The 26086-nt window shown below is 34.0% G+C and overlaps 2 protein-coding genes across 2 annotated transcripts; one reads left to right on the top strand and one right to left on the bottom strand.

Moving 5' to 3' along the window:
* Positions 1-1957: 1957 nt before the first annotated feature.
* Positions 1958-9178, bottom strand: ACR11 (uridylyltransferase-like protein). Its single transcript, XM_059603407.2, has 10 exons — positions 8718-9178; positions 5985-6042; positions 5743-5868; positions 5467-5561; positions 4866-4950; positions 4701-4760; positions 3815-3870; positions 2931-3036; positions 2756-2824; positions 1958-2267 (listed from the first exon to the last, which is right to left on the bottom strand). Exons 1-10 carry the CDS (start codon positions 8867-8869, stop codon positions 2205-2207), a joined length of 870 nt encoding a protein of 289 aa, XP_059459390.1. The 5' UTR covers positions 8870-9178; the 3' UTR covers positions 1958-2204.
* Positions 9179-16093: 6915 nt separating this feature from the next.
* On the top strand, positions 16094-21007 carry LOC148587198 (wound-responsive protein-like protein). Its single transcript, XM_088513687.1, has 2 exons — positions 16094-16320; positions 20731-21007. Exons 1-2 carry the CDS (start codon positions 16250-16252, stop codon positions 20801-20803), a joined length of 144 nt encoding a protein of 47 aa, XP_088369813.1. The 5' UTR covers positions 16094-16249; the 3' UTR covers positions 20804-21007.
* Positions 21008-26086: the final 5079 nt, after the last annotated feature.

The raw sequence follows: 26086 nt of genomic DNA on the forward strand, positions 1-26086 counted from the left end.
ATGCTGCTAAAACTTATAAGAGAAATGATAAAAATTATTCTCTCAACCATCTTTCAACTATTTCCGTGTAGTGAATAGGTAAATCTACCATTAAATTTTTATGGGACTCACGTGAGTCCACAAATCTAATGGTAGATCCATTTGATTTGCAAAAATAGATGGTTGAAAGATGGTTAAGAAAATGATGTGTAGCATGCATCACCAATACTGCAATAGAGGTATGGTATGTGGGAATCAGTTAAAACCTGAACAATAAAGTTCAGCTAAGTTAGCCCTATGCTAGGCACATAGACGCTAATTAGATGTCCATCCTAACTTACTTGACCTTTATGACCTTTCCCTCAATTATTAGAGTAGTTTTCTTCTTAGAAATAAGTTAAGGGCTTAATCCTAGAGTATCTTTTCTTTCTCTATCTTTTAATAATAATAATAATAATAATAATAATAATATTATTATTATTATTATTATTATTATTATTTTGCCCTCAGTCCGAAAATAGGATTTGAGTTTGCCTAAAAACATATTTAATTTTAGTCTTATTTATCTTATTGATATTTTCACAACCTTTGAATAAAGAGATCAAAGTAGGGTTAATCTTGGAATTTTCCCAAAAATGGTTTACTTTTTCTTCCAAAATCTAAAAATTGTTTTTATGGGGGCTTGGATTAGAAATAGCCCACTTGGACCTCTTCCTAACTAAGGCCTACAACTCACTGAATGCTTAAACTAGTGCACTACAATTAACCACTTAGCCCATTGGCCCCAAACACATCAAAGGCACACTTAATAAAATTTGGATCAAAACACAGACACAACCATGTCATGGACATAAAATTTTCAGATTTTAACTCAAAGCCTTTCTTGATGCCATATATGAGAAATAAATTGTTTTCTTGGAATGGTTTTAACGCCACTTTTAAGGGCCAATGTTTAGAAATTTGTTTGGCCATAAACATTTCTGACCTAGCCTAAAATCCATGCCCATAACACATTTTAAAAATACACTTTTCAGTTTCCACATCAATAAGCACTATGGGCTTTAGGGATGAAATCCTAGGTCTTTTTCATGAAAGAACATTATTAAAAGGGTCATTATGAAGTTCTCATTTTTAAAGAACAAATATTTTCTACAAAAAGAGAAACATATCTTGTAAACATAAATAACTTTTAGGTTATAAAACTACCATCTTACAAAATCATGCATTTTGGCTACTAAATGACTTTACAAGGTTTCATTAAAGCATGGTATGTTCATATATTCATACAATTGGTTATTTACAAAATCCATGATCATCTAAAGATAAAGTTATCTAGTAAAGCAACATAGTCACATTTTCATGGCTTAAATAAACTTTTTAATACCTAAGCAAAAATTTCACCTATAGGCTTAACCATAATATGACATGTTTCTCAATATTTAAGGAAAATTTAACATATAAGTTCAAGTATAACATAGATGATAACTTTGAGAGGGGAGGGGATGGATTACTTGCAATGGTGTGAATAAAAACACTAAGAGAACTTAACGAGCTCATCCTTCGCTAAAAAGTGTTGTCTTTTGAGATGGTTTGAGCTCATAAGGGTGAAAGTGTTGGAAGAGGTTGAAATGAGACCTGAGAGATGAATTAGAGAAATGGGAAAGAAAGGAAAACAAGGGGGTGGGTTGAAGCGTAAGAGACAAGCTTGCTTTCTTTGAGAAGTCAAAAAAGCAAATATGCCCCTCCAAACATGGAAAACTCTCCCCTATTAACTAGTCCTACATGTGTAAAGTTTTCTTTTACGGGTTTGTCTTACCAAGACAATCTAATTAACAAGAGTTATCCTTAATTAAGCATGATTGAAGGTAGGTAATGCAGTTAATTAATGAAAAGTTCAGAACGCCCCAGCATTTCAGATTTACAAATACTTTTCTTTCTTTTTTTTCTGTTGTTTTTTTGGGGAGACATAATCAGCAAATGCATAAAAGCACAAAGGGTTATTATAATGCTATCACTGTAACAAAGTATTATCATTTTACATCTCTATTTTAGCTGCAAATTTACCAAATTTAGATTTGTGGATTTTTTTTTTTTTTTTTCACTATTCTGTATGTATATCCCTTGAAATGTGGAAATGACAACATCCTACAGTTCCCCTAAGGTTGTTAACTGACAATGCCAAAAACCCTTGAATATATTATCTTGAATTTGGTCTTCTACACAAATCAAAAACTCGCCTCCTCGGTTGTTGGCCGCCTCAAAAAATATCGCAAGCTATTAGCAAGAACCTGCCAAATGAAGTAGAGTAAATTCTACATCAGTATTGCAACAAAAGAGTTGCATCAGAATCTCAGGCTTGTAAATTCTCAGTTTTGCTCAATATCCTGTTGCAGGGTGCAAGCTCAGCACAACATAATCTGATATAATCATTGTGAATTTAGTAGGGAGAGGAGACGAGAGGATCAGATTTATCCTTGAAGTTTGGAAAGGCAAGTATAAGGGCTGTGTCCTTATATTCTTCTAGTGATAAAATTCTCATTTAAAAACTTTAGTTTCCACCCAAATCTTTCCCCACTTTTTTTTTTGGGGTGCAAGTAGTCTTTCCCACTTTAGGGTGTAAAGGAAAGTTGGAAAAGCTGCAGTACATATAGCTGGTGGGCCAAGGACAAATGCTTTTTCAAGTCACACTGGCATGGATGTTAGGAAGGTACTTAAAATTCACCTGATAGTTTGAAAACAATTCTAATGTTTTAGCATTGCCAGAATGCTGGATTACCTGCTGGAGAGGCTTGCTTATGGCTTTATCCCTGTAGCTAACATGAAACTTTGCCTTAGCCAACAAACCCTAGGTCCCAGAAACAAAATGTAGAGAATATATCAGTATACTCAGCATACAATAGGGGGAAAGAAAATAAATAAAAACGGGCAGACAGTGAATGAGAAATTATTACCTCTGTATCAAATTCTCCCGATTTAACAGAAACACTGATGTCCGTAATGTTCTTCACGAGATCCACCAATAATCCAGGGCGATCAACTGTCTCCACATATAGTAAACTGCAAAAATAATATTATGGAGAGGGCAGGGGAGACAACAGGAAAATTTATTTTTTGCCAGCTGGATTCTCATGTAAATGTCGAGAGATTAATACCTTGCCAAGTGTTTTTTAGTGAGCACAAAATATAGCATGTTGAAACACCACACAACCCAAAAGCTTAAACCCAAGGGTTTAGGCCCAACAATGCTATATTAACATATTAACCACTCACACTTTTTACATATTTCTAATGTGGGACTCTATTCTTTTTAGACCCACATATATACTCAACAATCTCTCCCTTATGTGTGAATCCATTACCACATTTGCCCAACTCCCCCTCGCTTATGAGTTTTTTTAAATTTCCCAGAGTGTCACACATGCAAGAGTTGCGGAAGCGGACACAACTCCAAATCAAATGCGTCCAGACACCCATCCCAAGAAACTAAACTTGAATTTGATACCAGTTGTTGGGAGATTAATAGCTTGGGAAGTCTTTTTTAGTGAACCCATAATATAGCATATTGAGACACCACACAACCCAAAAGCTTAAGCCCATAGGTTTAGGCCCAACAATACTATATTAACTACTCACAATTCTTACATATTTCTAATGTGGGACTCTATTCCTTTTACACTCACACATATACTCAATAGTAAGGATGTCATGATTCATGCTTAGGAGATAATTGCTAATGTGGGCGTGGGGCTGCAACCTCAAAAATTGTCATAGGAGCAACTGTTGTTGGGCTGCTGGAGTTAATCACATGAGTAAACAAAACCGATACATGCATTACCTCTGGTCAGGGCCATCATCATAGACGCTTACGTGAGTTGCTATATCCACATCCACCTGAGGAATAACAACACAATATCTCTGAATTGGGGCAAAAGTGTGGGACTTCAACAATCGACATATATTTTATGCGCCCATAAATCTATCAGGATGCATGGACATAATATATCCCTCATAGATATCATTACATGACAATACTATCTCACTTCCACCATGTTCCACAACTTAATTAGTGAAAAAATATCATTACATGACACAAGCAACTCAATATGATAGTAAATCAGCAATTTGGGAATTTGACATAATACTACTTAATAAGTCTCAAGCCACTGCATAATGTTATACAAAGGGAGCATAAAAAAGAAGTGCAGAAAAGTATTCTACTCATGCATTTTCTATATATTTATTTTTCTAGTAAGGGGCCCGCCGGGGGGAGGGGGGAAGAGGTTGCTTCCACTTCCAGTAGCAGTAGATCCATCAAACACTTTTTGAATAAGAATATTTCTACCATGACTGTGATGGGCAAAGGCAATGGTCACTATGGCAAACTGAGAACTAGGGCATCATCAAAATCAGGGCCACATGCACATTTTCATGCTCAATTGTACATGAATATTGAGAGTGTGCACGAAGATGCAAACACACAGCAGAAGAGACCTCAAGCCACTTGTTTGTACCATAATCATGAAACATAACACAAACCTTTTTTTTTTTTAATGAATAAGATAACCCAAACATATTCAACGAAGAAAGGTAAACATAGCAATAATATTCTATATGTGATAGCTCTGATAGTTAACTTTGCAACAAGAAGTGCTCCACCACACACAAACTCGAACCAGATTTATACTTCAAAAATAAAATATAACAATAGAAAGATTTGAAACCTGTTGTTTTGGAGGCATTACTCCAAAGGCTGCTCCCATTGCTAATTGGGCACTTGATTCCTGGAATGTGTTCAGGAAGCTTAGAAAGAGAGGAACTCCTAGAAGTGGTGCTCTACCAGGTGTTATCTAAAGAACATTAAAAAAAAAGGTTTAAAGATGAAATACCGGGTGATACTCCATCATGTTATTTATAATTGTCAAGCGAATTGCCTCAAGCAACTCTGGATCTTCTACTTTTCTACCAGTATCACTGCAAACAAACTCCACCAACAAATAAATCAAAATCCATATAAAACAGCGACTACAAGAACTAATTACAACAAGGAATGAGTCACATGTCAAATTTTTATAGTTTTCACTTCTCAGAATTATCTAGGAAACTAAGATTTGCAACCATATCAGAAACTACTAGCTGTTTCCTTACCCGGGAACTAATGTCACCAGTTCTCTTTTTATTTTTAGGTGTTTGCATTAGTTCAAGGGTTTGTCAAATTTGTGAATCAAATACCACCAATTGCAAGGAAGGTCACTCCAGAAAACATATAAGAAGTGTCTCTTTCAAGGACAACAGAGATCTGAACTTTCAGTCAAGAGTGACCAGAAAATAAAAAAGAAAGAAGAGAGAAAAAATAAATAAATAAATTTACTGATATCAACTGCAAATTTGGCGGCTGTCAGGACAATATAAGAGCAGAGATAGACAGTAATTTATATAAGGACTGAAGTCTGAAGTTCATATGTACAAGTAAGGCATAATTTAACTTACGATTTAGTGATGGCAAACTTGTTGTGCTTCCCAGAAGAATCCAAAAAAACATTTGCCTTAACAACATTGAGTCCAAGATTTTTAAGCGCATTCATCTGCAACCCATTTGCTGGTTAATTTCCAGTAACCAACATATTTCAAAAACAAATTAATATAAATCACACAGAAGCAAAAACTTCTCATGCTCAATAAACTAAAGACTCAAACATCAATATAATAAACAAAAATAAGAGAGGTAACATGATCATATAAAGGAAGAAGTAACTGGCTTCATACAGTGTCGAGAAGAGCTCCAAGCCGATCCCCAAAAGTTATCTCCACGACAGTTGCACTTGGATCAGAGTCTTGGTCGATAATAACTACAGGAGTTGGGATGGTATCACTATCGCTAGGACTTGCATCCTGTTTGCCATCCAATTCCCCAAATCCAAAAGCCAAAGGAAATTAGAGAGGTCAGCTAGTTAATATGCAAAAATCCCAATTGCATAGATTAAAAAAAAAAAAAAATTGTTGAATACCTCCAGAGCTGTAGCTGATGATGCTAGTGGAGTGATTGTAGTGATTGAAGATAACCATCTGACAAAAACCCACAGAAACTTAACAAAAAGAATAGCAACAATGCCGTACCCGAGTGTGAGGAGATGTTGGACAAGCTACTAGAGGTACTAAGTATGATGATTTCATTATGCCATCATTTAATTCTGAATACATATCCCGACAAGATGAAGCTGTGCCAAGTTGAGTAAAATAGAGAAACAAATTGTCTAATCCTAACAAAATGGAAAAACAGAATTCTGGAAGAATCAGAAGATCTAGTATGAAAGAAGATTTCATAAGATTCTAGGCAATAAAATGTCCTAGTGAGAGTATTAACTTGTTTTTATCATCATTCTCTACAGCTAGTAAATGCTAGCCTTATAATGATTTTAAAGAAGACTTAGGCCAGGTCAGAGGGGAAAAGTTTGGAATTAGAGATTGAATTGAAGAAAAGTTTTGGAGTTTACAGCTCTCAAACCAGGGTATGCTTGTGGTGAAGCAAGAAAGTAAGTGGGGTTTGGGGGGGGAGGTTGGGAAATGCTGGTAGGGGTTTCAATCTCTCCAGCAGCAACCATAATGGTGCCGCCACAGTGGTAGATGGTACAGTCGTCAAGTCTGGTGAGCAGGATGGAGTTTGAATTCACAACCCCAGAAAGGAGGGTGATAAAATTAAGGCTACCCCTTCGAAAATGATTGCTGCTGAACGACAATCCGACTGGGAGCATACCATAGTGTGCTATTTTCTTGACATGAGTTGCCTCAATTTCCATGTGAATAATATTGCTCATAATCAGGATAAGGATGGTCTGATGGAGGTCCTCTCTAAGGATAATGGTCTTTCTTTTATTATAGTTATTGATATGGATGCTGTGAATGCTCTTATTGATAGAGCGCCCTTGGCATTTTGTTGATAAACTACCGGTGCTCAAAAAGTGCCAGCCTGGTATGCCTCTTTCCGAAGAACATCTTAAAAATATTCCAGCAAGGGTGATGTTTTATAATATTCCTCAGGAATGTCGTTCAGGTACGTGATTCAGTTATGCAGCAAATGTAGTTGGTAAGCCTTTGCTGGCAGGCACATGGACAGAATAAAAAAAGGGGATTAGTTTTGTTAGAATAAGTGTTGAAATGGATGCAGCTGATGGTCGAATTGAGGAATTAGATTTGCAATGCGACAACAGTGATTGTTGACCATTGAAGTTGAGTACCAGACATTCCACAACTGCCTGCTCAAAGAATATCAGCAACATGCTGGAACATGAAATGGACTTGTTTGTCTCTATTGTTATGCAGATAATTCTTACAGTATAACAATTATCAAGGAGAGTTGTCATGGGTAGAGAAAAACTTGAGAGCATCCAGAAGCAAATTCAGCCGAATACTTTAAAGGGTGAGCTTTTGTTGAAAGAAAAAGAGTTGTTAAAAGCTTCTATATGATAAAGGCTAGAGGGCAGTGGCTAAGCCTAGTTCAAATATGTTAAGTACAGAGACAGTAGAAACAAAATCACAGATGTGTGTTTAAAGAAGATGGAAATAGGATGGAAGACCCTGAAGAGGTCAACTATGAAATGGTAAGCTTCTTCCAAAAGCTTCTGGGTGTAAATTCTAACTTTGCTGAGCTGAATGAGGAAAGATTGAATGCTGCTATTTCTAAAAGGCTTGGTGTTCAACAGAGGACTGGCTGACTCAAGAAGGTAAGTGATGAAGAGGTTAGATACGCAATGTTCTCACTCAAAGACAACAAGACTCCACTCCCTGATGCTTAGAATACCTTGTTTTTCACAAAGACTTCACATATAATTGGGAAAGATATACCAGAAGAAATTAATCTTTCTTTGCTTCTGGATATTTACTTACTCTTATTACCTTAATCCCGAGAGTTGCAAATCCAACCAGGCTAACTAAATATAGACCCATGTCTTGTAGTGTACACTGTACAGGAGCAATAACAAGACTTTGGCAAATGGAATAAGGCAAGTTCTCCGAGGTCTAATTGGTGAGCAGCAAACTGCATTTGTTGAGAAGACAAGGATTGGTGATAATATCTTCCTCTTTCAAAAACTTATGAGAAATTTTCAGAGCCTCCTGTTGTCCTAGATGTGTTTTGAAGGCAGACTTGATGGAAGCCTATGCTTCACTTAGACGATATTTCGTCATAACCATTTTGAGGAATGTGCAATTTCCTATCAACATGATCAAGGGTTTGGGAATCCGGAAAACTTGTGGATTGAGAGACCTTGCAAACCACCCGATTTTCTCTTTTGTAATTCTAATAGCTAGTGTTTGTCCGCTTCCCTATGCAGGACTGTTTTCTAGAGCTTATATTGATTTTTCTTTGTTGTACAGTTTGCTGGGGTATACTCCCTTTGATTTTTGTACTATTTTCTCTTTAGAATAGACAGATTCTTACTTCTTTTTGGTAAAGTAGACTCAGTCTTAATTGCCCCAAAAAAAGAACTAAAGAGATTATTTTCATATCCTAATTTGAGGAGAGAACAAGTCAATCCAAAGAGAAATAGTAAATCTAAGAAAAGAAAATCAGTGCACTTGTATAAAATCAACTTGATTATACAAAAGCACAAGCTTGAGCAGTGACATTAAACTTCAAATGAGATAAAACAGCAACTACCTCAAACAAACAAGTGGATAATCTTCTTCTTTCTTCTTCTTCTTCTTTTATATATAACATGAAGAAAGAATGAAAAAGGCTTTACCTTGTCTTATGAAGAATGAAGAAACGTTTGGTGGCAAACCCAAGGGGGCCCCTGATAAAAGACCCACTTGACACGCGATCAGAAGCTTTCAGAACACAAGTATGATCACAGAGGTACTTCCCGAGACCCCAAGAAGCCACAGCCACAGCCATTCTTAGATTTTCGCTCAAAAGACTAAAACTTTACAAAAGAAACAGGCTAATGAAGGCCAACGAAGAAGACGCTAGAGAGAAGAAACAAAACCCAAAAAACCCAAATCAAAGAGCATGGCAATCTTGCAGAAGAAAAAGAAGAAATGGGAATGTGGGTTTTGGGCAAACAAGATGGAGAATAAAAAGTGGCAGCTGGGTTGGCGAGCTCTAGGAATATACGCCATTGGATAGATAGAGAGCCAACACTTTTTGTTCTTTTTCTTTTCTTTTTTTCAGGCCATTTATCTCATCAGCAGCAGCAACAAATTATCTCCAGCGTCCATTCATCATCTCATCTACGTTTCTCTTATTATATATATATATATAATTACTGGTTTTTTCAATCCCACCTTTCATTTATTGATTTGGTTGTTCCCATCTGCATCCATAACAGCGACGCGTTTGGTTCAGCCTCGGATGTTTACGTAGCAGATAGGATAACTTTTGTTAATGTAAATACAGGGCCACAAGCTTCAATTTCTTTTCTTCCTGCAATAACTTTTTTTCTTCTATTTTTGGGTGTGTTTCTTTTTCTCACCTTAGTTTGATGGGTTCGGACGAACATTTTCATTGGGACAAAGTGGCTCTAAAAAATACCTAGGCCTAAATAAAGTTATTTTATCTCTTCAAGACAGAACCATTGAACCATTACGTGTACCTATTATTCATTCTTATTGGATAAACTTTAGATTTATGTAAAGTGCTCCTTCCACAAAGATCTAGTAATACTTCGACAAGTTGGCCTTAAAGAATTGTTTGCACTTAAAGAAATTCAAATTTTAGACCTGATAGAATGCTATTAAGATCAAGGCTTTTACCACCTTGAGCCAATCCCTTTGAAGAAAAAAAAAAAAAAAAAAACACTTCATTTATTTTTTAGGTATTCATTCTGCAACCAGTGGCTAATCTAGGAATTTATCTTAATAGGGTCAAAAATAAGATAATAAAATATAATGAAGCTACGGCTTGCAAAAAATGACTCACTGCTCAGACAAGAAAACTTTCACCACGGGTTTCACAAAACAGAATCACACAGCCAACAACAATGAACAAGTAGAAAGAAAAAATAAATTGTGGTAGCAAGTTGGTAAAAAGTAGTGTAAAACATCATCTTTTACCGTTTACTCTGATTTTTTTGCTAAAATTTGGGTTAGATTGAGTTCTATAAGAGCTAAAAGTGTCAAAGATATGAAATTTGGGTTTATTTTATAGGAGTTAGTAAAAAATTTGGGCATAAATTTTTTTTTTTTTAAGTTAAAAAAAAAAAAAAAAATTACTAGGTGCGGGCAGGGCCCCGTGTGTATCCGCCACTGAATGCAACACTCATGTTTATTAATGTGTTTTTTTGGGTATTTTTAATTTGAAAAGGTGATATCATATGATTAAGGTAAATAATAATAATAATAATAATAATAAAATAAAAAATTTGTTGTTTTGAGAAATCTTTACTGTTTTGAGTTGTTTCCTAATGTATTTATTCAATAACTAAACAAAATAAAAAAATTAAAAAAAAAATGAAACAAACATGGCCCAATTTCTCAAGAAATTAAATAATTAAAAAAAAATTCATGCCCAATGGTATGTTGGAAAGGTGGAAGACTAGGGATTCTAATGGAGGGTTGTGAATTGTGATATAATGGACAGTATTTTGTCTTCTTTTAAAAAGAATATATATATATATATATATATATATATATATATATATATATATTGAATGCAAAATTTAAAACATGAGGGAGATATTGTAAAAAGTATAGTAATTAGAGAGGCGTAAATATAATTTTCTCAAATTTTTTTAATATGATAGCGCGTGCTAGGTATTACAGGACAAAAAAAAAAAAAAAAAAAAAAAAAAGAAGGTATAACAGGATAAGATTTATTGAGGTCAGATTTAGAGATGACAAAAACTCATAGCCATAGGTGGTGCAACTTGCAAGCCTTTTAAGATTCGACGAAAAATATCGGAAAATATTTTCAACCATATTATTTTTAAGTAAATGGTTTTGTAAATACCATTAAGGGTGGTAGTTTAATGGTAAGAAAATTCTCAAGTGGTTAGATAAATACTAGGGTGTGAATTCGAATCTCTGCAATGGAGAATCATTATGCCTGATTAGTATAAACCACTTTAGTTCTCATTGATGTCCTGGTGGGGCCAACGGTTAAGCTATGGCTCAACTGGTCTTGAGGGTGCATCTGCGGTTTCCGCCATCTAAGTCCTTCCTGAGCATCTCATCCTATAAATTTAATAAATCAGTCACTAAATTTGTAGACTCAAAAAGCACCTATACATTTATGGATTCAAAATTTCGGTAATTTCCTACTAATTCGGACAAATGTGAGAAAAAATTGTTATGAGGCCACTTGCCCAAATATATGAGTGGGCTATTTGAAACTTGCTTAAACGATTAAATCACTTAAAAATTCTTTTATATTTGATGTCTATATTATTAATAATTTGAACACCAAAATTTAAACCAAAAAAAGAAAAAATCCTACATTTATTATGTAAGTTGGCAAGTTGCTAATCGAGTACCTCGTAGAAATGCTTCCATCGATCTTTTCATTCTACGTCAGTTGTCACCAAAGATTATTGTTGAGCAGTTGTGTTGATGGAACCAAGCCGTCAAAAGGCAGGGCTGAATCTAATTATAGGATTCATTAATTAGGATTTTTTTAAAATTTTTTTTTAATAATTAGGCTTTATAATAATAACATTTGCATTCATTCATGTGGTTAGTGAACGTTTTTATAAAGTGTTTTTGGTTTTCAATACTCAAAACAAAAGTAATTTTGTTATAAAAAACAAAAGTTATTTTATTCTTTATATATATAATTACAAGTGTGTATTTGACATTAATAAATGATATCTACATCAAGAAATATGCAAATGTAGAACAGGTGATGATATCCGTTGTTATTTTAATATACAGTTCAGATTAAATCTCTCCATTTTTATCTTAAACTACGCAGCTTTAAAAAGAATTAAAGGTGTGTTAACATGCGTTGTTAAATTACCACTTGTTCCAACAAGTTAAGTTGATAAGAAAAGATAAATTTAAAGAAAAAATACAAAATTAGTTTATGTGGTCTACCTTATTTGCAATTAACTTCATGTAGTATTAAAATGAACTCAAAGGTCCTTGAGGTATATCAAAAAAAAATTTAGTTCCTACAGTCAAATTCAATTCACTGACTTAACATATTCTGGTAGCATGAAACATTAGAGCTAATAAAATTGTGATATTTGTTATATTTAAGTTAGTATCACACTAACAGAATCTGTTAAATTAGTAGAGGAAATTTGAGTGTATGGACTAAATTATTTTTTTTTGCATACCTCAAGGACCTTTGAGTTCATTTTGATACCACATGGAGCTAATTGTAAATTACATAAACCACAAAGACTAATTTTGCATTTTTCTCTAAATTTAATCATTTAATCAGTACTTTAACATATTTAATTTAAATGAGGGTGAATTGACGGAGTAGATTCGATCCCAAGACCTGTGACTTTGATACCATGTTAAATCACTATTTGTCTTAAAAACTTAAGCTAATAGAAAGAGATAAATTTAATCACTTAATCATTACTTTAACATATATCTAGGACTTAGTCTATGAATACCACAACGAATTGATATAGGTAGTTTTGGAATACTAAAGGCTTGTTTGGGAATTGGGATTGCGTTTGAGGGGCTTAAAAGTGATTTTAACACTCAAAAAATCCGTTTGAAGAAAAAGTTACTATTTTGATAAAAAAAAAATAAATTAAAAAGCACTTTTAAAGGTCTAAAAAGCCTAAAAATAACAAAAACGCACTCTTGGTAAAAACTTAAACATGAAGCTTTTGTCAAAAAATGTTTTTTAACTTAAAAGCTCTATTTCTCAAACGCAAACCCAAACAAACTCTAAATTCATAGATCCATAAAAACAGTGGGGCCATTGATCAGCCCTAACGACATAACATGGAACTTGAAATGACTATATCAAGTCCTAAAAACCGTCTTTTACACGTCTTTGCTTTGGATCTTCAGCTGATGGTACCCGGATCCAAGATCTATCTCGGAGAATACACCGGCACCCTGCAACTAATTAAATAAATCGTCAAGTCGTAACAAGGGATACTTGTTCCTTATCGTCATCCAATTGAGGTATTGAATGTAAATGTGCATAGACTTTATATTAGGAAGAAGCATTTATATGAACTATATATTAATTAACTGTATATTAGGAAAACATAGGCTTAAGAGAATATATATGAACTATATATTAGGAAGAAGCATTTCATTCACTGTTATTTTTAGCAACAGCTAAATGTGGTAACTATTGTTTCTCCCCTGTCTCATTAGGAGTTGTGTAGACTCCGAGGTTTAATCTAACTCATGCTTTTATTTGTTCTCTCCCTTTTTTGTTCTCATGTCTTGTGCTATTTTTCTTTTACAAGCTGTTGAAGCTGCCAAAAAAAATGCAGATCTAGCAAAATAGCAGCAGCAAGTGAAATGAAAATGATCTATTTTACAATCAAGGTTTTGTTTTGTTATATTTAAATATGATACCGCATTATTTAAATTTTTAAATGACGTGATAATATATTCACTATGTGGTAATATATACACTACTAAATCTGTAAAATCTAATATAGATCATAAATGAAAATGATACTAATCCCTTTTGTATCCCTTTGCATCCTCAAAATTAGTGCTCAAGTCGTTTGGCATATTGCCCTAGTCATTGGCCTCATGAGCTCTGACCCTAACTATAGGAAATTAAAATTATTATATAGAAAACAAAATATTATACAAGATAATTTAAAAATAGTTTGTTAAAAGGTTTCAATCACAGTACAACTGTTAAATTAGAAAATAGATTTCTAACTCAAGATGATAATGTCAAATGAACATGCTTATTTTTTGAATATCTAAATTGTTCTCGCACATTGACTTAAGATTGAGATCCCCTGAGAGTAGGCTATTTAAGTTTCACAAAATTCGGGTAACTTAAAAAAAAAGTTGCCTACGTATCCCGAGCAACCTAGAGTGCATTAACGTTCACTTGTATGTAGCAGGTACGCTCCACAACTTCCTTCTCTTAAGTTGTCCAAATTTATGTGAAATCTTCGTCCAGTGACTTAGAGCTTGTTTGTCATTGCATTAGAGGGCTTAAATAATATTTTTAATACCTAAAAAGTTGTGCCAAACAAAAGCTGGCATATTTGGTAAAAAATTTCAAAAATACTTTGACTTTTAAGAGCATGTTTGAAATTGTGTTTGATAAATAAAACTTTTAAGTTCTTTTTTTGGACAAAAGCTTCATTTTTAAACTTTTACCAAAAATGCGTTTTGACCATTTTTAGGCTTTTTTAAACCGTTAAAGGCGCTTTCAATTTTTTTACTAAATGGGTTTTTTTTTTTTTTTTCTTCAAACAAACTTTTTGAGTGTTAAACGCACTTTTAGGCTCCTTAAACTCATACTCAAACAGGCTCTACAAGGGCCAAAGCACACTTTTGACAAAAGCTTAAAAATGAAGTTTTTGCTAAAAAAATGTTTTTTGACTTAAAAACTCTATTTCTCAAACACAATCTCAAATATGCACTTAAAGCTTTTTGAGATTGCATTTAAGAAATAGAGCTTTTAAATCAAAAAGCGTTTTTTGGCAAACGCTTCATTTTTAAGCTTTTGCCAAAAGTGCGTTTTGGCAATTTTTTAACTTTTTAGACCTTTAAAAGTGCTTTTAATTTTTTTACAAAACGAATAATTTTTTTTTTTCAAACGTACTTTTGAGTGTTAAAAAAACAAATACTTCTAAACCTCTCAAATGCAATCCCAAAAGGCCCTTAAGCCTTTAAGGTCTCATATGTTTATTTCTAAAAATTACGTATTCTAAGATCACAATCCTCCAAAACTTTGAGGCCATACGGCGGCTTGATGTACTTTATTCAAATAATTTCACTCACAACAATAACATATTTTTAGGGTTGAATAAGGGTTCGTTTGGGTTTACGATTTTAAAATGTGCGATATGAAAATGTGATTTTTAAAAACACAGTAAGTATTTGGCAAAATCGCAGTTTGACTCTTAAAATTACAGTTTAGCCTTTAAAATTACGCGTTTTCAAAAATCATCTCTTTAACTTACGCGTTTTCAAATCACAATTTTTTCAAAAAGTAATCCCAAAGAATTCATTTTTTGCAATTTGTAGGGGTGTTCATGCGGTTTTTATTAACCGCTTTGTAACCGCTAACCGCAGGTTTTTGAAAACTGCTAACCCTTTTTTTAATATATATATATATATATATATAATATTTTTATTATATATAATTATATATAATATATAATATAGAAGACCAAATGGTGATGGAAGTAGAATTGAATATGTTTATGTTTGTGTTCCTTATTTGGGATACCTACTCTAAGGCTTTTTAACAACTGGGTTTTCTTTGATTTTCATATTTGTATCTTTGGGTTAGGAATTTGATCATCTTGATGGTTTTCATCTAACTATGGATTTTTATTTTTATTTTATTTTATTTTATTTTTTTTTTTTTTATGCTGACAGCATTTGGGTTTTTTTAGGTACCATTTACATTTTTTTTTTTTATATGGGCTCATTTTGGAGCAAGCCTAATGTGGTATATCGCAACCTATATGCTTGTTAAATATTGCATATTTTGATGCCAAAAAGGCCAAAATATGCCCAAAACTGAAAATTGGAACAAAAGGCCAAAAAAAAAAAAAAAAAAAAAAAAGGAAAAAAACATTTAAAGTGAGCCCAAAAAAAAATATAATTCTCAAATTTGGCCCAAAAAAAAATATAATTCTCAAATTTGGCCCAAAAATAAAGCCCAAACAAAGCACAAAAAAATCCAAAAAAAGCGGCTAGTAGAAAAAGCGGTTAGCTGGATGCGGTTAACCGCTAACCAGGTGGTTAATCGCCTAAGCGGTTAATCACCTAGCGGTTAGCAGAAGCAGTTAGTAAAATGTACTAACCACTTAAGTGGTTGCAGTTAGCGGTTTTAGCCATGATCACCCTTAGCGATTTGGTTTAAAATCGTACTTTTTGTTTATAAAATCACAATGCGAAACGCACCCTAAATATTTCAAAATAAATAGTAGGCCCAGCTTCTTCTTTTTTTTTTTTCTTTTTTTTTTTCTGGGCAGCCCACTCTGTTGCCTCACTGGGCTGGACTGGGAGGCCTTGCCGACCCAATTCTGTATAAAATGCCTGAGTTTTTCTCGAAAACCCGTGCGCCGTTGTGTTAACGAAGATTGTAGAAGGTCGGCAACTCAGAAAGAGCGAGCAAGCGAGAGAGCTAGCCCACGAAACCTAATCGGCGACGATGATATACGACGTGAACTCACACCTCTTCCGATCCTTCCTCAGCCAGAAGGGTAGTTCCTCTGACAAGAGGTATGTACTTGAATCTCTCTTTTTCTCTTTCTTTCTATGGATGTAGATATTCATTTTATGTGCTTATAGATATATTGGTTTGTGGGTTTTATTTGTGGTGGGTTTCTGGTTCTGTTGAAAGCTGTGGAATAAATGGATTAGCTTAATGCCTTTTGGGTTGGTTGTTTTGAAGCTGTTGATGAATGTGGTTTTTTAGTGGACTCACTTTGTGAAAAATAGCTTTAGAAAACTCGCTGTTAGAAATACTACGTTCCTTTGGGGGGATGAATTTTTTTGGAGGAAATATGCTTGTGGTTTGGTGCTTTGATATGAAAGCCCAAAAGGAGGGGGAATAGATTGATATGAAAAATGATTTTAGGGGGCTTCCTTTGTTTGCAATTGTATCTCACTTGAATTCTCTCAATAAACATTGGATTGGTAAAGGAAATCGACTCAAATTGGATTAATTGGACGCAGTAGGGTGATTTTCATCTCTGAATATCTCTAGTATCAACTACACCTTCTTTGTGGGTTTTCCTACATCAGGGATTTGAGTGATAAGTCTCTTATATTATAATTGGGATTTGATCTCTTAGTAGTGCTCTACAAAGGACTGCATCCTCTAGAAGCTTGTTTGTAGTTATCCAAATTATTTCCTCACTTTCCTGAGCTGTAGGCTGCCTGCCTGCTCCCCCGTTTTGTTTAAAGCGGTACCTTTCGTTGTTGTAGTATGCCTGCTTATATAACAAAATCTATTACGTATATTCAAATGTTGTGGAGTGTTGTGTGTGAATGTGTCTGTTCTTTTGTTTATATCTTTGTTGTATTCACTGTCTGTTTTTGTTTTAGTGTTAGTTTGCTCTTTCATGTCCACCTCATAAAACATGTAAACACACCAAAGTAGAGATCTACCAGAAGGAATTGCCTTATAGTATGGATGCTCTATCGTCTTCTTGCTTCTTTTATGCAAGCAGATTATCTGCCAAGAAGAATACCTAAAACCCCTTTGGTATTCCTTCTTTTTAATCAGCTAATTTGCTCTTTAAAAAGAGTTAGAAGCAGGGACTAATTATTAATAAATATTCTGCACTTGAAGAAGAATAAATTTTATTTTGCGATTATTGTACTTTAAAAATGTAAAGATGGTCATTGATATAGGTAGAGATGCATGTGATCCAAGTTGAGCATTCAAGCTTGGCTCGACAAACATACACGTTGGCTGAAGCTTGGCTTGAGCTCAAGAAGAGCTCGAATAGGGGTATTACAGCTTGGTTCGACTAAAGTTGGCTTGGCTCAAGTTTGTCTTTAATAAACAAAATAAATTTAGCTTGGGCTCAAGCTCAAGCTCAAGCTCAAGCTCAAGCCAAATTTGACGGTATCTACCTGTGAATTTTGTTAATGAGATTAAGTCTTATGTGACGAAAGTGATGGTGTCAGCTTTTCCAATTGGGTTCTGCCATGGTGGTGTCACAATCATGCGGAGATACATGAAAGGTTAGGCATCTTGGAAAAAGAGTAAGAGAACTTGATAAAATCACCAATTTTAAAAGCAGTATAAATTTGGGAAAAGATACAGTCACAAAATATTTGTAACTTTGAGAGTAAAGTTGAGGATTGCTGGAAATCATGGGTTTAGATAAAAAGCATAGTGCCATCATGAGATGGAGTGTGCAAATGGTGCGGTTATAATCGACCCTCCAACCGCTAACCGCAAAACCGCTAAACGCATTGGTAGGCGGTTATAAAAACTACCTACCGCCTAAGGCGGTTGCGGTTAGGGGTTTTAGGGGTAGGGCAAGGCGGTTAATAACCGCTAACCGCCTACCTTTATATATAATAATATTAAAATATATATTAAATATTTTATAATAATCAAATATATAATAAACCCTCCAAAATGATGCTGTTTTGGTGTTAGACACCAAAACATATTATTCTCTCTCCCTGCCTGGCTGCCTGATCCAGACATATTATTTGTTTTGGTTTTGGGCCATTTGGCTGTGCTATGCCTCCATTTGGATTTTGTCTTTTTAATTTTTTCATTTGTATTTGGATTAATGGATTTGGGTTATTTATGACTATGTATGTGAAATATATAATGTGGTATGTGATGTTTTGGGCCAAGCCTTATTCAACAACATTGGTGGGCCCAAAAAAAGCATATTTTTTTTTCCATCATTTTTGGAACATTTTGGCCTTAAACCCTTAAAACAAGCCAATAAAATAGGCCAATTAAAGGCCCAAAACACTTTAAAAACCCAAAAGCCCATATAAAAAAAGCGGTTATAAAACCGCCGGTTATTGGATTGAATAACCGCTAACCGCCTAGGCGGTTGCGGTTGCGGTTGCGGTTATTAAAAATCGATAACCGCCTAAGGCGATTGCGGTTAACGATTATAGCCAATAACCTTTTGCACACCTCTAGTTTATTTTTTAAAACATGGGAAAAGCATAATGTTTTTGGATGTTATTGTTTAGTTTTAGTTGATTTCTTTGATAGGAAATAAAGGAAGAAAGAAAAGATAAAAAGTAGAAAACTGTGTTGTTTTTGTTATTGGTTAGATTGAAGGGAGATTTGAACAAAAAGGGTAAATTATAGAAAACAGAATTTGTTCATAATTTTAAAATAAACATTGAATTTTCAATTATATCAGTATTTATCCTATAATTTCAAGATTGACACAATCTTTACATTTAGCAAGTTTCTGTTGACCAAAAATTACAAACAAGAAGTTTTGTTAGTCATAAGAACTTGCTCATAGGAGGGAAACAAATGGAAATGGTTGCTAAACACCCTGTAGGCTGAAAAGCAAAAAAATGATATCTGATGTGGGGCTCATGTCTGATTAGCCAGTTGCTGTGGCAATAGCTTACCAAGGTGGTGATGACCCACATAAACTGTGCCTTGAGACCTAGCTGAACATCAAAACTCCCTCTATGTAAATTACAGGTAGTATTTGGACAAATAAATTGCAAACAATGCTTGTCCTTGCCTATAAACCTTAATAGATAAACACAGTTCGACTAGTGAAGGTGCCATTATTTTGCAGCTTTTTGTAGTGAAATATTGTTTGATGTTCACATGAAGAGTTTTTTAGTTTTCAAATAGCTCACTGAGGCGCAGATTGCAAAGCTATAGGGTAAATGATAATCCAATTAGTTTTAGAGATTAATATAAAACCTATGCCAATTCCTGCATATTATTACATAATTACTCCCAAGAGATTATTGGTTTTTTTTTTTCCTTGGTGCAAATCTTCTCTTCAAATATCACCTGTTTTATAGAGTAAATTTTGGCGGACTTAAGAGGAAGTTCTTTTAATTGTATTTTCCATTCTTTTTCTTTTTGTTTGCTAATGAAAGGAGTAGCAAAACTTACTCCATGATAAAACAGTCGGAGTAGCAAACTTGCTCAGATGAGGGACAAGATGTATATATTTTGAGAGAAATCAAGAGAGGCAGTCAGCTGAGATTGAGATAACAAGAGGAGCCAGCTAGAGTTGAGATTGAGAGTGCGAGAGAAGAGAGAAGAGAGAAGAGAGATAGATAGAGGGCGTTTATATGAGATTAAGAGAAAGAAATATGGATTTGCGATTTAGGGTAAGTTAGATAGGGTAAATAGAGATTTAGGGTAATGCATAATATATGTATGCATATAAAATACATATTCCCTTTCAAAACAAATATATATCTAAGAACATAATTATATATTTTTATATTATACTATGGGTTGGTCTCATTTAATTAACAGGTCTAAATTTTTGTTCAAGCTTAAAAGAATCGAACTCAAGTTGAGTTTATTAGAGTCGAGTTCTAGCTATTCATGGTTCATTTGCTGCGCTAATTTAGATTGTTATATATGTGTGTTAGAGGAGGCATTTTGTCACATATACCAACCAATACATACTTAATATTTGGTTTAGTCTTGGTTAGTTGTTTTGGAGTTAGAAAATTTTTGGCTGGTTGGATGTGGTTTGATCATTGAAGACTGCTGGGTTCAGTTCTGGTCCACATACCGAATTCAACTTGATTTTATGATTATGAGCCTCACCCTAGCCAGCTCATTCTTACATTTCGGGTTTTTCAGACTGATTTATGATATTAATATGTATGATTATGCCATTTCATAGTGTGTTTGGTGAGGTATCTATTAAGCCAACTAACATTTTCATTTGGATCTTTATCTATGTCCCTCTCTTAGGTAAATTTACAGTCCTTTCTTCATCCATTAAAGCTCTCGGTTTTGTTTTTAATATTGATACTTGTGTGTTAACCACCTATTAAAAGTATGCAAAGTGCATATATGTGTGCTTTACCTTTTTCTTTCTTCTTTTCAACCTACTTAAATCGGTTGATTTGTATGTAATGAATTAATAATGCAACTTTTTGAAAGTTCATGATTTATGGATGCTTTTTTGATGGGGTTTCCAGGAAAATGGAAGAGCAGAAACCAAAGGAGCAGAGACCCAAAGCAAACGAGAATAAGCCTGTTATGACAGAGTGATATCCACTTGGGCCTTCATGTTTTAAATGGGGTAGGATGGTTGATGTTTGAACTGCTATTCTAAATGTAAGCTTACTCTTGATTAAACCCATGGTTTTATGACTTTTCTTTTGAGCTTTTTTTTTTTTTTCATGATTTCTTCTTGGACATGGATGTTATTTTGAGTTTGTAATGGGATTATCAAGGACTGCTGATTGACTTAAATAGGGTAAAGCTTTCTTTAGGAACAATTAAAAGCTATATGCTGCCTTTGTTGGTTAGGATGCTGAGAAATTGTCAACAGTAGGCCCTACTTGTCCATGGCTATATGGAAGTCATTATAATTACCTGAGAACATGGTTTTAAGCCTTTAAGGTGGGGTCCGAGCTGAAATGGGATTTGTGGCTATCTGTTCCAGTTCTGATAGGGTCAGCTTCTAGTCATTTCTGGCCAGAGGCAAATATCAATGTCTGGAGAGTCACATTCCTAGAGTAAACACACACACATAAACACATCCATTCTTTTCATGCTAGACGACAAATCACTAGCTTCACTTGACTTAATTTAACGGTGATAATTGATATTTACGTGTCGGGTTGGGTCATATCAAAGTATAGATATAAAATTATGTAGATTAATCTTAACTTAATTCATTTAATTAAATATGTTAGATCTGCAAACCTTAATTTATTAATTTTGTGTTTGGTTCATATCGAGTCATCAATCGCGTCAAAAGTGGTTGCTAGCCTTGGTATGTTGTGCATTGGGTTTGAGTTATTCCAAAACATGGGTAGAAGATTATAAAAGTTGAGATTGACACTTTTTGACATGACTCATAAACCTAAAATGAAATTAAGATAGCATAAATGAGGTTTAGGTCATAAACAGGTCGACTCACTTGACTTGTTTAATAAATTGGTTAATCATTGGTCAACTCGCTTGACCCATTTATAAAATTATATATTATTTTTATATAATAAATACATATTAAAATGGGTCAAACAAGCTGTGTTTGGGTTAAAACTGATTAAACGGGTTGTGTTTGAGTTGAAACTTGTGACCTGATTTGGGTTGAAACATGATTTTTAAAAATATGGGTAAACGTTTGGTAAAAACAGGATTTTTACCTGATTTGAAAACATAAGTTTTTCATATTTTCAAACCATCTTTAATGTTTCTCGAACGCATTCTCATATAAGATATTTATCACAATTTTATTTAAAAAAATATTTTTGACTTGGGAAATTACTGAACAAAATAACTCTCAGAAAGCTTTTCATTTGGTCTCGACCATCTTATGATAATGGCTATTCACTTTTTGCCATCCTTGCAATTCTGAAAGTTTCTCTTTGGACAAGAAAATATCGCCCATTCGATCTTTAGAGATATTCACTTTCTCCTGAGCAATTTGATACTTTGATGTGGTATGGTCAGCTGTCAAAGTTCATTGAAGTTCCAATTTCTCTGCCTACAATTTGGCCAAGTAGGCCGTCTTCATTGATTTAACATAAAGCATTTCCATCTCTTCTTTTCCCTTTTTGTCTCTCCCATCAATAGTGAGAAAGAGAGTGTATTCGGCTTACTACAACTTTTGCCATAAATTTTTTTATAAACTAACATGACTGTCCATAATTAATGAAATAATTAACTAAAAAATTGACTTATCAATTTAATTAGTTAGTGACTTTGACGTTTCATTCATCTCACCAATTATAAACCACAACGACAATTTCCAGGAAAATTTAGAGTGAAAGTCATGATACTCCAAGCGTTTCCATGAGAAAGTCGCAATAACCCATGTCGTATTCCTTTGGGAATAATACAAAATTAGTTCATGTGGTTTATCTGATTTGCAATTAACTCCATGTGGTATTAAAATGAACTCAAAGGTTCTTTAAGTATGTCAACAAAATAATTTAGTCCTTACAGTCAAATTCCGTTCACTGACTTATAAGATTTTGATAACATGAAACGTTAAAACCAATAAAATTGTGACACTTGTTGCATTTAAGTCAATGTCACACTAATGAAATCTGTTAAATTGGTAAGCGAAATTTGATTGTAAGGACCAAATTATTTTTTGGCATACCTCAAATACCTCAGAGTTCATTTTGATACCACATGCAGTTAACTGTAAATCAGGTAAACCATAGGGACTAATTTTGCATTTTTTTCCTATTCCTTTTATTTCTCTCACATCCCCCCCCCCCCCCCCAGAAGAAGAAGAAGAAGAATGGAATATGCTACTACTATGAGAGAGTTTATGTAGAATCTATCCGTCTAAATAAATTTTGGGTTGGCCGACCACCTATTTGGACAAGTAAATCTCATATGTATTCTCTCACAATAACTACTCAAATTACTAGTAATTTAGACCGCTTAATGCATATCCTAGACGGCAAATCCTACCGACATACAAGAGAAGACCAAGTACCACGATGGCATTGATGGCCTGGTCAAAATGAGATGGGAAAGGAGAATCTGCCAAAGCTTCCATTGACACCCCAATAGCATGCAGGCAAAATCCAAAAGGGAAGCAAGAGACATATGGGTCCCTTTCGAGAGGTGAAAAAAGCCGTAGACAATGGGAGTGCATGCAAGGCATGAACTTGAGTGGCAATGAGTGGCTTCCCATGTGCAAATCCATCTTCCCTCCCAACACCTCAATCATCATCTGTCTCCTATTTTCATTCTTCCTATGTGTGATTTTTGAAGCATCCACAACCCACAACCTATTTTTCTAGTTTATGTTGTGTTTATTATCTTTTGGGTGAACTCGTATAATCATTTTATTATTGGGTCTGTAATGAGCTGAACCATTTTGTAAGCATTTGAATAAGCCATGTACTCTCACCCTAGATATAAATGGAATTGACCCATTAGACTTTGTTAAGTCATCAGAGAGATTAGGGTTGAGGGACCAGTCTCCTCCACACATGGCCACAGACATGGATGCGGCTATCGATCAGAGATGAAAAACTCATCGTTTTATTATTGGGTCCATAATGAGCTGAACTATTCTATAAGTACTTGAGGAAACCCTATACTATTACACTAAATATAAATGGAGTTGGCCCATTAGACTTCATTAAGTCATCAGAAATATTAGAGTTAAGAGATCAGTCTCCTCCACGCGCACCCACAGATAGGGATGCGACTATCAATCAAAGATGAAAAACTCACCGTCTAAGAATGGAGGTATGTTTATCTCTTTCATCTATTCCTCACATGCTACGGAGAGAGACATATTTATTTAGTTTAGCTATAACGGTTTCATCAAATTGAACCAAAAGCTTCAATGCATGAGTGGTTGTTATGTTGTAATCAGCATGAGAAAGGGTTAGAATTTCTACCGACTCTATAAAGCTAAGTATGATGGGTTGTAATTAAAGGTTGTTGTGCCGTGTATACTATTAAGCTAGATTTTGACATTAGTGCTACTGCATTAGGTGAAGCTAAGAGTGGTTGAATACCTATGTTTAAAGGATTCCATTCTAGTTGAAACTAAATTTATTGGGATTAAATATGTGTCCCTTGTGTTACTGTTATGGGACACATGTCCCTATCCCAATAGATTCAATTTCGGTTATAAGTGGACCCAAACCAAACCCGTGTTTAAATATGTCAACCTTTTGAAAGAAATCTAGGTTGTGAACCTTTTGTGTTATGATCTTAAGTTTTCTACTTTGTTTAAATGTAATCTTAACCATGTGTGTATAAGCTTTTGGGCACCACCTCCTTATAAGTTGATTTTCAAGGATGAGTTAATTATATATAAGGTTTGTATCATTTGGTACCAAAGCCACCAACTCGTCGAGTATGAGATCAGACGCAGTTTGTCGAGTATAGGATCGAATAGGTTACGACTTTGTGGATAAGTCACGGAGGAGAGAAACCTAAAGGCTGGATTAAACCATCTTAATACTATGTATGGGCATATTATTAGATCATTGAATATTGAAATGAGTTTGGAACCCCTAAATGAGAAAAGGTTACAATCGAATCAGTGTCAATAAAATGGGTTGTCGGGGACGTCGGTTGCGAAGTGTGATCGTATATTACGATTCTAAGTGTTCCACATGATTTAAGTGCAATTTTAACCATGTGTGTATAAGCTCTTGGGCTTCCTCTCTTTGTAAACCGATTTTTAAGAGCAAGTACTAGTTGATGTTTGTATCATTTTACCAAATATTGGAAATAAAATTTGATAAAAAGAAATTCAGGGAAGCTTGACTGATATGTTCTGTTTTGTACCACTGTATTACGACTCTTGTTTGTACCATATCATATATGTTGATTATATTGCTGAATAAATCCCTCAGTAGGTGTCTTTTAATTAATGTTAATGAGATAAATAAGATATTTAAACAAGTCTTCTTCATATCTCATCTCTCTTTATCTAACCATTTCAACTTCATGTTAGAAAAGTGAGATGAAAAAAAAACAAACAGAGAGAGAGAGAGAGAAAGAATACAAGAAATTAACATGTTTTGAGATAAGAATATCAAAGAAAGAAGAAGACAAGAAATTAACATGTTTTGAGATAAGAATATCATGCCATGACAAAAGTGACTAACAAGTAACATGCTTCTTTCTTACTCGGAAACTACACAAGTTTTTGGGTGGACTCCTTGTTTACTATTTTGCAATTATTCTTGTAAATATCTTATGGGTTTTTTTTTAATGAATAATATTATTAAGTAGACTGTTATATAAATGTCATACAATTGAAATAAGTTCTTAAAGATTGAGATTCGTCGTTAAATTTTGTGTTATTGTAAGCATATATTATCGTATTTTGTCTATATAAATCCAATTACTCTTCTTGTCTCATCACCCTTTCCTTTCCCTTTTCAAAATATGTAAATTTAATTATTTAATTAATATTTTTAGCACTCTCCCCACTTGTGAGATCATATAACACATGAAATATTTTAATTTAAATAGGGATAAACTAGGAGAATTAAATTTGTAACTCACGACCTCTACTTTGAGTTTGATATCATATTAAATTAAAATATCCAAGTGACAACCATTTTTTAATTAACCTTAATCCTATTCACGTCAAGGGATTTGTATTGGCAATATAATAAACATATATAGATAACAAATATGGTATGGGATTAAAAAACTGCAACATGCTAATATGAAATGGAGATGAACTATTCTATGGTCTAAATTGAATTTTATGATATTTAACGGTGTATATTGTGTCATATTATTTAAAAATTTTAAATGACATGACAATATAAGCAACATATACATCATTAGATGCTATAAAATCCAAACTGAACCATAAAATGG

Source organism: Corylus avellana, chromosome 2, assembly GCF_965113065.1.
Source record: "Corylus avellana chromosome 2, dhCorAvel1.hap1.2, whole genome shotgun sequence".
Taxonomy (NCBI): domain Eukaryota; kingdom Viridiplantae; phylum Streptophyta; class Magnoliopsida; order Fagales; family Betulaceae; genus Corylus; species Corylus avellana.